The 15,534-nt window shown below is 41.4% G+C and overlaps 1 protein-coding gene across 7 annotated transcripts in view; it reads left to right on the top strand.

Moving 5' to 3' along the window:
• Cdc14a (CDC14 cell division cycle 14A) overlaps nt 1–15,534 on the top strand; it is a 156,189-nt gene that overhangs the window by 52,127 nt on the left and 88,528 nt on the right. For 6 of the 7 annotated variants that reach the window (NM_001080818.2, NM_001378994.1, XM_011240109.2 and 3 more), the window contains one exon: nt 9,909–9,988. The exons of the other annotated variant lie outside the window; for it this stretch is intronic. In NM_001080818.2, the coding sequence (NP_001074287.1) occupies nt 9,909–9,988 (80 nt within the window). The remainder of the gene's footprint in view (nt 1–9,908; nt 9,989–15,534) is intronic. 7 annotated transcript variants of the gene reach the window in all.

Here is a 15,534-nt window from a genome sequence, read left to right as displayed (position 1 = left end):
TTTTTCCATTAAAGCTGATAGTTGTGTGCTTGTTTGTGGCTCTGAAGAAATAGCCACGGTCTTTAATGTTCTAATGCTGGTAACAATGGTTTTCAGCAATTGCTGTGTGTCAGAAACACCTGTAAATAATCGTAGTCAGAGCTCATATTTAGTGAGTTTGAATCTTAAGCAAGCAGGTCTGGATGGCTATATCTTGAAACAGCTTCAAAGTTTTCGTTGTTGCCTGTGAAGTGTACTGAAAACTGGGAGCATCTCCTGCATTGAAAAACTGGATATATGCAAGGGATGCTCTATGGGGTCAGAAGCATGTTAGCCTTGATGTTGGCATTATCCGTGGTTCCCGTATCAGTGACTCTTTGTTGAACCAAGATAAGAATTGTCTGTATTGGAATTATGGGAAATTCTCTGCCTTGATCCTTTTCCTGTCCTCTGCCCCTTCCTCATTTCCCTTTCACTGGTAAACCGGGGCTTCAAGTCTTGATGCGACAGAGACGTGAGGGAGAACAGCTGACCATGGGGCGAGGATGGATATGTCTGCTGGATTTTTAGAAAATGTGATGTGTATTCACTAAAGTGAGCCGGAATGGGGGTCAGAGGTGAGGCAGGGTGTGTGGGGATGGGGGTGGGAATTCCTAGTAGCTACAAGGAAGGAAGATGTATTTTCTATAAAGTAAGTGTGTGGTAAGGTAGGTCTGTGGTTGCCTTTACTTGTCTGTGTTCTCGTTTGTGGAAATTAGTGAGCGATGGCATGTAGGAACCTGCTTACTTCAAAACAAGACCTTTGCATGCTTAAGAGGGATCAATTCTTTTCTCTTCTTGAAGGACAATCTTGTCATGTGGCATTTGTTTGCAAAGTTCAGGCTAATGTACAGACAAATGACCACAGGATCTGTTCTGTAAACACCCACCTAGTGGGGCAAGCTCTTGTTTCTCCTGCATTCTCCAAGCAACAACTCTTTGGTAAACACTGGAAGAGAACAACCAGTTCCTTGTTTGAGTCCATTGTTAGTTTTCTCTTCTTGAGTAAGTTCAAAGAGAAGGCGCTTACACATTACCAGGCAGGAGCTGTGAGACCTGAGTTGTATGCAGTGTGGCTCTGCCTTGAAAGTTTGCCTTAACATCTCCCCCGCAAACTCCTCAAAACCCAGAGAAAACCAGGAGAAAGATATTTGAAAATGTTTTGAAATTGCTTATTATTTTTGAGATAAGGTCTTGTGATGTCACCCAGGCTGGCTTCAAACCTGAGCTCCCTGTGTCTTGATCTCTGAGTGCTGGTGTTACAGGCACACTCTGCTACATTCAACTAAAAATTTAACTTAGAGAACACTGTTGTTGTTTAATGTTCCTTGGTTACATGATCTGGTTACTGAATGAACACTGAGAGCCTGGTTTACCTTCTCCATTCCTGGCAGATCTCAGGCCATGGTTTGATGGAAAACATCCAATCTTGACTGGGCTCCATCTCTGCTTTGCAGCCCTCTTGCTGTGTGTGCTCAGAAAGTGTTTCCTTCCCAACAGTTCCCATTTGTTACCACAAGGAAAATCTCTCCTCTTATCTCTGCCCCACTTCTCATTGCCCCAGGTTTTAAATCAGCCTTAGATAAAAATGTCAAATATTAAGGAGAGTTATGCATTTTGAAATAGAATTGACATAAATATAATACAATACTGTTAAAACAATTGAAGTAGTTCAGATTTCAATGTAGAGTCACTGAGAATGTACTCATTCATTCCCTCACGGTTTCCTTATTTTTAAGATTTTACTTTTATTTATTATTATTTTGTGTGCGAGTGAGTGCGGGCAGGCACACATGTGCCCTGGTGAACTCCGAGGTTAGAGGTCAGAGGGCAACTTTGTGGAGTCTGTTTCTCCTTTCACTTTTACATGGTTTCTGGAGACTGAACACAGGTTGCCAGGTTGTCATCACTGGCTTCAACTTTGAGCTTTGATCTTGGGTAAAGTATATCCGGAGTTTGAGATATTTGCCTTTTTAAGTAAGCTTTGAAGTGTAGTTCATTTGTAAGTGAAAGAGTTATCATACAAAATGACAGATGTTTGAAAAACTTAAATGTTTAATCATGACTTACATCAGCCACTAGTATCTTGATCATAAACATGTTCTGATTTGAGCCTGATTTGAACCGAGTTTTACCTAGAGGTTGCCTTCTGACAGTGACTGATAGGTTATACACAGGCATATGCTTACCTGGGTATACATGTATGTAACATGTAACCTGTGGTTACTCCAGGAATATGAAGGACTTAGGTACTCTAGGGGCCACACATTTTCTTCCATCCCCCATTCTGTTTTTTTTTTTTTTTTTTTTTTCATGTGGAAGAGGTTTTATTGGGAGCGAGAGACAAGGTGGCAGCAGAAAGAGAAGAAGAGGAAAAGAGAGAGGGGAAGATTTTCTATTGGTGTGGTTTTCTTCGGTTTGCTTGGCAAAGGCTTGGCCTACGTCCTTATGATTTAACTGTCGGTGATGTGTGTGTTGGCACATGGGCTCGAATCAGGCATAAGCAGTCCACGGTGTCATTGAAACAGTTCTAGCAAGAGATGTGCGACTGTCCCAGTCGCATCATCAGCTCTGGAGAGACATCTATTCAGGCTGATTATGAAAATTCTGCTTTCCATGAAATTAAATGAGGAGACACATGTGGCTAATATCTGCAATCCTCCCAAAAAACAGCCCATCAAAGGCTCCCGCTAGCTCCACTCTGGTTGTATCCATGAGAGAGGTGGAAGGAGTGTTTCTCATCCAAATGAATTTTGAGATAAACACAATCGTGTCTGCTGCTTGTCATCTGTCTACTTAACCCAAACTCCAGATGAAAATGTAGAGATGTCATGAGGGCATTTCAGAGCAAACAGAACCTCAGACAAACAAACGAAGTCACAGCCCATTTCTATGAAGATGTGGGATGAAGGATTTTTAGGGTAGACGTAAGTGATGGGGTGGTGATGTGAGGCCCAATTCTGCTTCCCCCTTACGGTACATTGTGTCTCCATCTTTGTTAGGCAGTACTGTGTTCTTCGTTGCTGACTTCCTGGTCTGTGGTTTCTATTGGATTGGAAGGGTTTTCTATATACTGGCTTCAACCAGACTGCAGAAGATAAGATTCGGTCTTATTATTGTGTTTTAATTAGAATACCGAGCCTGGTAGATTTAAAGTAGACCAGACGCAGGCCGTTGGGAACACAGTGGGTTTCTGCTTCGTAACCACAGGCTTGCCTATTTAATGTCCTCAATTGTTCCACTCTGAGTATTTCTGCTTCTGTAAGTTAGAACAAAAGTGAAATTGTCTGTGCATCTCACAAATAAGTAGGTTTTTTTTCCTTTTTTTTTTTTTTAAATTATCAAGTTGAATGGAGTTATTGTTTTTCTTGTCACTGGATAGAATGGCAGGATATGAATAAGAAGAAAATGTTACAAAACATTAAAAATTTAAACATCACTGTTTGGGCTTGTTTATGACAATTAAAATTGAAATCTGTCTTCAGGAAATAGTTTACAAATTAAGGACCTTGACATTTAAAAAGTCTGAGAACCAAGTCTTAGGCACCAAGGACAAAGCTTAAAAAAAATTCATGACGTTGGCTTTTTGCAAACTTTTTTTTTTTTGAGATGTGCCTTCTGTGGTATCTGTAATCTTTACAGGTAATTGAAGTGTTTTTCTCCCTAGTCTTGGCCATTTTGTTCTGTTGTTCATAAAAGTTCATGAAAGTTCAAATACAGAAGCCATAAGTCTGAATAGTAACACCTCTCTCTCCTTGACATGGACGTGGTTCGAGAGACACAGGGGTCAGCCACAGCGGCGATGCTGAGATGCTTTGAGAGTGGATTTGATAAATCCAGGGGCTGGTGACATTTACTTCAATGTTCATGCTGAGGCTTGGACTGAGAGAGGCACCGGTGCCTCCATTAAACCGAGAGGGTTTCCCTGGATGATGGCCTCATCGTCCTGATTTTAGCACCCCATCATGTCCCCATGGTCCTATGCTTCGGCAGCCATTTGGACTTAGCTCTATGAACCATTCAGATCTAAATTCACACAGATACAGGTGGCAGTATGAGTTTCCTTGCCGCTGCCACAGAGTATCTGGCAGGAGCGTCCTAAGAGAGGGGACTGATTTTCTCCCATGGTTTTGGATATTTTAATACATAGATCCCAGTCCTGTTGATCCAAGGTGAGATGGAGAATCACAGTGGTGGGAAGATGGAGGACAGGAACCAGAGAATGAGGAAGGGATTGGGGGTCTAGGTATAACATGCGCCGCCATACCCTAATGACTGACTTCCTCCAATGAGGAAGTTCTCATAGAAGTCCATGAGAGACATCTGACATTTAAACCGTAAGAGTGGAGAAAAGAGAAAATATTGTGAGGCTAATTGGATCTCTTGTCTGTATTCCCTTACTGTGGTAGAGTTATATGTCAGGTACAGGTAGAAGTCTGCTACGCGTTTATTACACTGTTTAATATCTCTCTAACAAACAACATACAACCTAGCGATGTCTCCGTGACACTTTGACCTTCTGTCTGGGGGAAGTTCATGGTCCAGGAATGTCCCCTCTTCACACTTCCTGAAACAGAAGTATAGAGAATTAATTAATTAAATTAATCAATCACAAGGCAAAAGAGCCTACCTCTGAACCTAGGCATCTTAGCTCCTGACCATTGGGCTTGGTTATCACACTCTCCATTTTGGGAATCAGTGTTTTCGAAAGTATTTCTTTACAAAGAAATCTATTTATTGTTTGTGCTATGACCAACCATTTTTAGAGCACTTTTTATGTGCATTGTGCTGAGCCTTGCAGATCTTAAGACATGAAAATTACCTTCACTAGCATTTACAGCCTAGCTAGAGATAAAAACAAAATCAGATAACCTTAGAAACAAACTACAGTAGGAATGTGAAGAAGCAGGGCTAGAAAGATGGTTCCGCAGTTAAAAGTCTGAGGCCTCAGCCTTGGGTTACATGAGACCCTTTTAAGAAAACAAAATGTAAGCATAGTACCCGAGTTAAATCTCGGCGACCCACATGGTGGAAGGAGAGAACTGGCACTTGGCAAGGGGACTTGGAGGTCCTCTAACCTCCACTGACCTCCCATTGTGCACAATAATGTAATAAAAAACAAAACAAAACAAAAACCAAAAAAAACCCTAGCTGGGTGGTGGTGGTGGCGCACGCCTTTAATTCCAGCACTTGGGAAGCAGAGGCAGGTGGATTTCTGAGTTGGAGGCCAGCCTGGTCTACAGAGTGAGTTCCAGGACAGCCAGGGCTACACAGAGAAACCCTGTCTCGAAAAACAAAAACAAAACTAAGAAATCTGTGCTCATGTTAATTCATATTTGTGATTAGATAATAAAAATACCCTTGAGACCTCATACATTTTCTCAGAGTAGCCTTGAATGTTAGCAGTGGATTTTCTGTTATTTTGCTCAATATATTAGTTGTTCAGAAGAGGGAAAGAAGCAGAGAACAACCTTCCCCAGGTAGGTTCTGCCCCTGTGACACTGCCACTGTGACTTGAAATCAACATTCTGGCCAGTTCTGAGTCAATTAAATTTCTTTCCAAAGAGATGTCCAGGAAACTGATGCTACAACCCGAAAATAGTTGAGAACTAAGGTCATCTGGGTATGACCCCCAACCCCTACCCCCAAAGAGATTATCTCTAAAAGCTATCAGACTAGACAATCAGGCTTAGCAGCAGGTATCTTTGTTCACTAAGCCGTTTTATCAGCTCCTTAGATTTCTATTAAAGGCATATCAAAGTTATATGTAAGTATGTTTCTTTCAGTAGTGAACTCTTTTCTTATTAAAAGATAGTAATACTCCCCAGAGAAAGCTAGAAGTATTATAAGGCTCAAGGCAGCAGCTCCATGGGAAGATCATTACCAAATTTACAGTCTGGCTTGGACTTCTATGTGAAAGCAATGATCGTTTCTCAGAACCACAGATTGCACAGTAGGGAGAGCAGGTTGTCAAAGTGCAGGAATAGAGTTGCAAATCTCAAGTTGTTTCTGAAAACCATACATATTATTTTTTTATAGGTTTTATGGATCTCGTGACAATAGGCTCTAGCTTAAAAGATAGTTTTAAAAATACTGCACGTAAATTCCGAGAACATTTTAAGTAGTGTCTTGGGTGGTCTGGTATTCTGTGAAGTTAGGAGAGATTGCTAATTTGATATATCGTCAGTGTGTGATATGCATACAGATGCTTTAAATTTTATGTTATGTATTGTAATATTCCTTTCTGTGTTGGTTCAGTGACAGGTTGCCCACTTGTAATGCTATCAAGTACTTTAAATCACATTGGTTTCTGGTAACGGAGTGTCTCTACAAAGAGACTTGGTAGTATGTGGTGATATGTAAGAGTTAGTCCATGATAATTAAAGCTTTGGCATCAGTGCTTATTTATAAACATTATAGATTATTTTAATTTGTAGTACTATAATTTTTCTTATATTTTTCAATAAAACCCCTTTGTCTCCTGAATAGTATGTGTTACAGTCCTGCCTCTCAGGGATCATGTGACAAATGGAAAAGTCTTTGGTTTCTGGCATTGAAATTAATAAGATAGAAAACAAATCACTTTGATTAGTAGACTCATATTCAGTTAAAATAGGTACATATATACTTGTCTTTTTATTTTATTTTAATTTTTTTTTATTGATTGAGCAGGTCTGTAGAACTTCCTGGCAAGAATAGAACAATTTTATATAAGTAATGCAGGCGTCACTCACTAAATTGGAATGGAATGAAACACTGTCTCTGTCAATGATTTTTGTCAAGTGCTGATCAAAGTTTGGGAAAATTCTTCCCATTGACTTATGTATGCTAATAGCTAGTGTATATGTACACACACACACACACACACACACACACACACACACACACACACACCATTTCCTTTTAGAAGCCAAAAAGATAAATCAGAATATGTGGTAGGTGCTTTGATAATAGTTTCAGAAGATATTTTTAGGAAATATAAGACTTGTTAGCACAACTTTGGGCCTCAATATGAACTATTTTTTGGGGGGAGGAAGACATATTAAGCGTTTCATGAACTGATTTAGTTACTTTCTGTTTAACACCAATGTTGTTCACACCTGTACAGAAGTAGAACAGAGTAGGATGTTCGCTTCTCTCCAATTCCGCATCACCTTGGTTCCTCTTAACAGTTTGAAATCTTGTAATTTAAAACACCATGCATGTTTGTATGGTTAGGGTTAGAGTTAGGGTTAGGGCTGGAGAGATGGCTCAGGAGTTAAAGGCTAAGCCTGCATGCGTGTGCCATTCAACAATGAATTCTTGTTCGAGGAGGGTATTTCCCCACTCTCCCTAAGCACTAAGATCCAGACTGTAAAAGGTCAACCTGTAACAGATGTTCCAGGAATCTTCCTGGAACTTAGATGGGCTCTGTTGGGTTTCACTCTGCACCCATTAATAATTTAGTACTGGGATAAAAATAAAAACAGCAGCTCTCCTCTTACAGCGTGAGAACATGCCTCATGTGTGCTAAGTCATGCAGGTGGGATGGGAGGGAAGCCCTGTGGAGTAACCAGTCTGAAGAGGTTATTTTATGTGGGCCCGGGTGACTGCCTCCTGTAGCCCTATTGCCTCAAGATTAAAGGGAATTAGTATAATTGCTCCTTAGGAGGGAAATGTAGTTTTCCTTTACAAAGGAGGTTGTATAAGCTTTAATTATCTAATCTAAACACAAGAAGCTTTCTCCCAGCAGCAGCTTTCCTTGGTAGCAGCCATACACAACTTCCAAACCCCCTAAGCTTGGGAAAAGACTGCTATTTTCTTTTCTTTTTTTTTTTTTTTTTTAACCAGTTCTATTACAGAATCCACCCATTAGGGTATAGTAAAGTTATGTTGTAGCTCTGGTGACTGCAAAGAGTCCTTGAAGCTAGGATTGGCTTAAATTGATTTTTTAAAATGAGTTGAGCTGCAACCAGAGTCACAATCCTCGGCATGCAGCATCAGTGTCCCCCGTCTGTGTCAGTCCCTAGGAAGACAGCTTGTCTTCAGTGCTGCCTGTATTTCAGACTCGATTCGCTTTGGTTGGGGTGTGCTTTGTCAGACCTTTTCTCCATTTGTCACTGGACATGGGAATTTGTTCCTGAGGCTGGGTGTACTTGAGTGTGTGTTGGGGAGGGAGGAAGGATGCACATGCATGCACACACACGCACACACACACACACACACACACACACGTGTGTGTGCATGCATGTGAGGCCAGGCAACCTCAGGTGTCATACTTCGGGTGCAGTTCTGTACTTTTTGGAGACAAGGCAGGTCTCCCATTGGTGCTAGAACTTGCTAAAGTAGGTTAAGATAAGCTGGGTGGCCAGTGAACCTCAGGGATGTGTGTATCTCTGCCTCTCCACACTGGGATTACAAACATACAACATCAGATCTGGCATGTATGTATGTATGTATGTATGTATGTATGTATGTATGTATGTATGTGTGTATGATGGGTTCCAGGGCTTGAACTTGGGTCCTCACACTTGCAAAGCGAGCACTTTAATGACTGGGCTATCTCCCCAGCTACTAGATGTACCTTTTTGTTCTATTAAATGACTTTTTGTTAGAGAACTCAAGAGGGCTACTAGTTTTGAAATTGTTAGCAAGTGAATATATGCTATATATTTCCGATGGAATGACTTAGAGTTCAAAGGTGCTTTGAAGGGCAGAAGGAGAACCCTTCTTTAGATAATAGGGACTGCTTGCCTATCCTGTAACTGAGAGTATATGGTCTTGATGTTGGGACATTTGGAGGAAATAATGCCATTAATTCTAGCTAGAGAGGCTTTTAGGAATTACCCATCCTTTAGCACACAGTCCTTGTCTTGTCTGACCTCTCACCCTGCTCCCTGCTGCCCATCCACATAGAACACAAGCTGTGTCCTACCCCAACACCTGTGTCCCGTCCTCATGTGTCTTCCTATCTTAAAGTCACTAAGAGACCTGCTCCTGACCATCAGTCATTGCCATTGGGCTACCATGATACAAATTCTTTTACAGTGGTACCCAGTATTGACTACAGAACCCAATATGTGCTAGCTAGGCATCATCATGTTCCGAATGGAAATTATTTATGGCTTTAAACATTTCTTTTTATTGGTTTGTATATTAGCAGACATATATCAATATGTCTCTGCTATCAAGAGCCAGGAGTACTGTGTTCTACAGTGTTTTTACCAGCATTCATTTTCATAAGTTTCATTATGATTTCACCTAGCCTTTAGAGAACCAAACCAGCTCCTCTCAGAACAAAGATGTCAGTTGAGATCCCTGGGGAGGGCGCTCACTGTGAGCTCTGAGCATCTTACCAGGCCCCGAGCTAATAACTGGCCATCTCTAATAAAGGGCAAGGAAGCTACTGTTGGTCTTTGGTTGGAAGACCAATGACAGAGGTACAATTGTCACCCCACCTTGTGTCTGTTCAGTGGGGTAAACCCCAGGTTGCTTCTTTAAGGTCCTGCCCCCATCTCTAAACACCCATTTATCTGTAAGCCTAAGGTGGTGGCTCAGCTTCAAGGTGAACCGGGATGTCGGTAACTCCGTCTAAGGAGTATCAGGCCAGGCGTGAGGGGTACACCTGTTATCTTAGCATTTGGAGTGCAGAGCCAGGAGGTCCAAAGTGAGCTGGAGGGCAGCTTGCTCTGTATAGTGGGTTCTGGGCCACAGAGCTACAGATCAAAACCCGGCCCCCAAAATAAAACCAACAGGCAAAACAACCAAAATAAAAGTCTGAAGCACGGAAGAGAACAGCAGCTTCCCCACAGCTGTGACTCCAAGCAGAAGAAACAAAAAGGAAAGTTGGTGAGTGGGTAAGTTGGTTTTGTACGGTCTTCTAAATGTTACTCATTGTTTGTCTGCCATAGGTCATCTACTTAAAGAAGACACCAGAAGAAGCGTACAGAGCTCTCCTGTCTGGCTCAAACCCTCCTTATCTTCCATTCAGGTACAGCTGCTACTGGGTCTTGGGTTATACTTAGCTTGACCATTCCTTAGAGTTGGGGTAAGGGGGTCTTGTTAACTGTCTGACCACTGAGACCATGATGCCCTCCAACATAAATTGAGAATTCTTTCTATCCTCTAAGTTCTCAAGATAGTTTTTATTATTATTTTGCAGACTAGGAAGAAAAAAAAATGGCTGTTTCTTTCCAGGCATTTCCCTCTACTCTTAAATCTCTTCTGTACTTTGATACTGTACTTAAAGAGCAGAGTGCCTGATTTATGAGCTAATTAGATTTCAGTAATTACATCATGGGTTCACCCAGCCATTCTTTCACTCCACGAGCACTGAGTGAACTCTGTCTGCCTGGTAGCGTTACAGATAGATGCTAGACCCACCATTACCACCCAAGGCCACAGCTGTAGTTCCCATTGGTTCTAAGATCCTCTGTTCATTCCTCCCATCTTGAGGAACATTCTCTCTCATTTCAGCCTTGAAGAGGAATCTTGTGTAAGTGTGAGTTGGCAAATAGGAGGCTTCCTCAGTCTGCCCCATTGCTGGGCATTGTTTGAAAGTCCACTTACAGCGCTCTCTTATTGTCAGACCTGTAGGTCATTTTCTAACTTTTCCATTGTAGCTTTTTTGTTCACATTGCTTCAGGTTCATTCTAAGAAACTAAAAATACTCTAGAGAATTTTATTGCCTTGTTGTTAGACATCAAGAAATTATAGTCATCTGTTGAAAGGTACTCATTATACGAGAAGGAATATTTAGAAATGCAGAGGCGTTTGCTCCCTGGTTTAAGCCCTTGTGTCTTACTAGAATTCTGACCTTGACTGGAACGCAGGGTAGTGCTTTTCTGATAACTCAAAAAGTTGTGTCGACTGTAAACTGTATCTCTGAGTCTAGCTTCTTTACACACTGCGTGTTTGAAGTAAACAACAGTGAGGCGCTCAGATGAAAGAATGCTGTACTAGAGTTGAGCTAAAGAAGCCACCCAACCCCCCATAATTACAGAATGGCTGAAGCCATGCAGTGTTATCACAGACCTTTCAAACACTAATTCTGGGTACTCATTATGGCCTTGGCTTCATTATAATCTGGGTTATAGCATTCACAAGGTTTGTTACTCCTCTTGTTTTATGTTATACCTTTGTCTTCATTATCTAGACTTTTTCCAATTATTGCTATGTTAGCAACTATCTATTTAAATATTTCTTTTTAAAAAGTATGTGTTTGTGTGTGGGTAGGTGCATGTGAGTGCCAGTGGAGCCCAGGGGCGTTGGACTTCCTGGGAGCTGGAGTTATAGATGGTTGTGAGCCATTTGACAACCTGGATGTTGGGAAGTACACTTGGGTCCTCTGTTAGAATTGTATTTGCTCTAAACTACAGAGCCATTTCTCCATATTCCCCCCAGCCATCCATTTAATTTTTTTATTGCTTACATTTTTCTACAAAAGTCTATTTTGATTGTTTTTTTAAGGTGTGGTGGCCGTGTTTGTCTGGGTGCTTCTTTGGAATGTCTGAGTTCCCAAGCATATTATGTTCTACTCCTGTGATAAAACATCACGATGAAGATGACTCACAGAAGGAAAGGCCTATCTGGCCTTCTAATCCCAGAGGGATAACAGTTCATGATGACAGAGTGGAGGCACAGGCAACAGGCAATGCAGCTAGAACATCAGAGGGCTCATAGCTTAAACCTCAAGCCCCAACAGACTGCCAAGTAGGCATAGCAGGTGGCTTTTAAAACTCAATGTCCACCTCCTCGTGTTGTACTTCCTTCAGCTAACCATATCACCTAAAGCCAACAGCACTAACTGGGGGCTGAGTATTTCAAAGGCCTAAGACTATGAGGGACATTTCTCATCGAGACCATCATAATTGTAATGGTATCCCTCACTATTCCTCAGAAAAGAGTTTTATGGCTATTGTGAATTTAAATAATGGTCTTCCTCAAAATTTATTTATTTAGTCAACAATTTGAGCAGACACCTCTATGAAGCCCCACTTTTTTCTTTTCTTTTTCCTGTGTCAGCTTGGCAGGCCCTTTGCCTGAAATTCTTTAGTATATGTTATGCATCACAATGCTATACATACCCTGAAAGCAAACTTCTGATAATTATTTGTTTGCATAGATGACTTTTCTCTTGCGAGTGGATATTGACGTGTTTTCCTAAATGTGTCCCAAGAGAAAAAATATATATTAAACATATTGCTTTTGAGACAGTAAGGACTTGTTATCAACCTTAGAGCATCTCAGTATAGTTTGTATAAGTGAATGTGGATAGGGAGGGATGCTAATATTCATCAGAGTTCATGGGGGAGGTTTGCAGACAGAAATTTGACTTTGGAATCAAGGAGTGGATGTGAGATCTAAGACAACCCCATAGGACAGGGGCTGTTAGGGTGAAATATTTTCATGTTAGGGTGAAAACTGGGGTGCTACAACACAGGGGTTGATTTTTTTTAGGTACTCTTAAATTCATATGACACAGATTTTCAAAAATGATGCTATGTTTCGCAGAGCACTAAATCACATGACACTCATTATATTTAGTATCAATACATTATTAAAATAAAATGATCTGTTTCTTTTTTCTATTTGAAGTTATAGTTAAACATTATCATTATAGCATTCTATGAACCTTGGTTGGCATGTCCCTAAAGGGCTAGGACAGATAGCTCAGTTGTCAAAGTGCTTGCAGTATAAGCACAAGGAATGGAGTTTGGTCCCCAAACTCACAAGCAAGAGCCAACTGTGGTGGTATGCTCTTGTAATCCTAGCACTAGGGAGGTAGAGGCAGGTGCGTCCCTAGCCAGCTTAGCCTAACCGGTGAGCCCTAGCCCAACGAGAGAGGCTCTTTCAACTAATCAAGATGGACAACTTGTGGGGATAGATTCTGCATGCACCCTCATAGGTACTCACAGAGATAACATACAGACATGTGTACAGTGCATTGGCAAGCATGAGAACACACAAATGTTCAGACCCATGGAAAGTCACTGAAAATGAGACACATTAAGAAGAAAGACTTGTGCATCATGACTACGTAATTCTTGATTGACTCAAGTGTATTGCTTTTGTGACCATTGCACATCTCTGATATGCCTCGGCTCTTCAGAACTGTTGTTGCTTTCCTGTTGGGGAGTCAGTCTTAGGGTGCCCTCTGGAATATTAAGGTATTTGTGTTGAAAATCGTTCTTTCACTTGAACTAAGAGTGGCCAATGTGTTTATCAAGAGTGATGGTGGCTGAAAACTAGAGGGAAAAGATATTTTAGTTGTTTAGGTCCGACCATCCTCAGGGCTGTCTTGGCATCTGGCCTCTGTGGAAAGAAGGGAATTACAGTTCTGGGGGTAGAGCCAGCCGAGTTTGACTTGGCAAGCCCAGACGAGTGTTGTTGTGGTCTCCCCTTTTCAGAGTGCCCCTAGCTGAGTCTACAGTGTTGGTCAAACATTTTATAAAGTCAGATTATTTGCTTCTTGTCTAAAGTCCCACAAGACCCCTGCCTTTAGTGAATCCTTTTTGTGGTCAGTAAATGTTAGTGGTTTCAAATCTATACTGTTTGATACTCATGAAATAGCAATTGTGAGAGCTTCAAGTTTCACAAAACATGAAATATTGACTAAATTGAATACTTTCCTTTGAGATTTTCACATGTGTGTGTGTGTGTGTGTGTGTATTCATATGTGTGTAAGTGCTCACAAGTGGAGGTGCAGTTCATCGGGTGTACCATTTTTGTCCACCATTTCTGTCCACCATGTCTGTCCACCATTTCTGTCCACTATTTCTGTCCACCATTTCTGTCCACCATTTCTTTGAGTTGGGGGTCTGTCACTGGCCTAAAACTCATCAAGCAGGCTAAATGTGCTGGCTGCTGAGCCCAGAAACCCACACATCTCTGTCTCCCTAGTACTGTGACTACAAGAGTATCTTGGCGGAGTTGGGGGGGGGGGGAGAAACTATAATCATAATATAGTGTTTGAAAATTTCTCCTTGTAATAACAAAAGGAAGATCATAAATAGATAATAAATCTTTAAAAATCTCATGCAAACCATTCCAAAACAACAACAACAACAACAATAACAACAACATCCCTCCCAAATCACAAACAAGTATATAGCACTATGCCTGACTTTTTTGTTTTGTGGATTCTGATGCTCAAACTCAGGTCTCCATGACCTCAAGGCGAGCACTTTCGCAACTGATCTTCTCTCCTAGGGAATTTGTTTTTTTTTTTTTAAACCAGCTTGATAAGTTTTGTTTGTTGTTTTTTTGTTTGTTGGTGATGATAACTAAATGTGCCAAAATCTATTTTTTTCCCTTATGGTATAAAATCTCTCAGAAAATAAGACCCAGGGACTTAGTTTTTTAAGCATGGCATGAAAAGGTTGACTAGGGGAGGAGATGAGGTGGGGGTAGGAGTTGAGCAGCCTGGTTCTTGCTGTTGGTGTGTTGTTTTGTCTTTGTGCGTTCTTTCCTGAGTACGGTCTGGCACTGCAATGTGTGTGCCACGCCCCTCCTGCTCCCGCCTCTTGCCCAACGCTTGCAGAAGAGGCTTGTAGCTGTCGGTCAGTGTTCCCCAAAGTTTCTCCACGTTTCTCCAACTTGTCTGTGCACTTGAGAAGCCTTAAGAAGCTACTGACTCTTGGGTTCCACTCCCTGAAGTTCTGGTGCAGTTAACCCTGGCTGAAATCTGGGTATTAAACCCTCCATGTGACCCCAGTGTGTGAACCTGTGGTCGCTTAGAGAGCTGCTCTCCCAGGTGATAATGTGAAATGCTGCCTAAGTGAAATCATCCCGGGTTAGAACTCCTCTCATGGGGATTCGGAAAGCACGTTCCTATTTAGAAGATTTGATTCATGTCGAGAAAATTGAAGCAATCTGTTTAACCTGCAATTTCCTGGAGTACAGATTCACTCCTGATGAACAGGCAGCAGAACCATTCTTCCAGAACATTCTAAGGCAGGTTTCCTGATCCACACCTGTGGGAAACAGAACGATCCTTTGGGATCAGAATAATTTGCTATGGTTTGTATAACTTGTTCTGTGCTGTTTCCGGAGAGTCTGAGACATAAGTTGGTTTACCAGCTTTAAAAAAAAATTTTTTTTAATACAATGTGACCAGGAATTAAACAAGCTTTCTCTCAGAGACACCTGAGATGGGTCTTCCTCACCAGGACACACCAATCTCCCTCTGACAGTCCTTTAGTGACACTGACTTTGCAAATAGGCTCCTAGTGTTTGCGTAAAGGGAGGTGTTTGTTGTGTTGCGGGATGACCCTTAGTGATGATTTGGTTGCTGAGCTATGAGGCTGAGCCTTAATGGGAAATCTCCAAAGCAATTAGTCTAGATCTTCGGGCATGCCAGAACCTGCAGTTCTTCTAACAAAGCCTCAGAGGGGTCAACCACTTAGAACTTGGCACAAGATTACCTTCTCCTGAAGCAAAGCAAACATATGCCGGGCATTATTATAAAAACATACAGATATGTGCCAGCCCGGGTATGGCATTATGATTTTTGTCAAACTTTGTTTAGTAACTAAC

The sequence above is a fragment of the Mus musculus genome, chromosome 3, assembly GCF_000001635.26.
Source record: "Mus musculus strain C57BL/6J chromosome 3, GRCm38.p6 C57BL/6J".
Classification (NCBI taxonomy): domain Eukaryota; kingdom Metazoa; phylum Chordata; class Mammalia; order Rodentia; family Muridae; genus Mus; species Mus musculus.
This window is presented reverse-complemented; position numbering and strand designations above follow the sequence as displayed.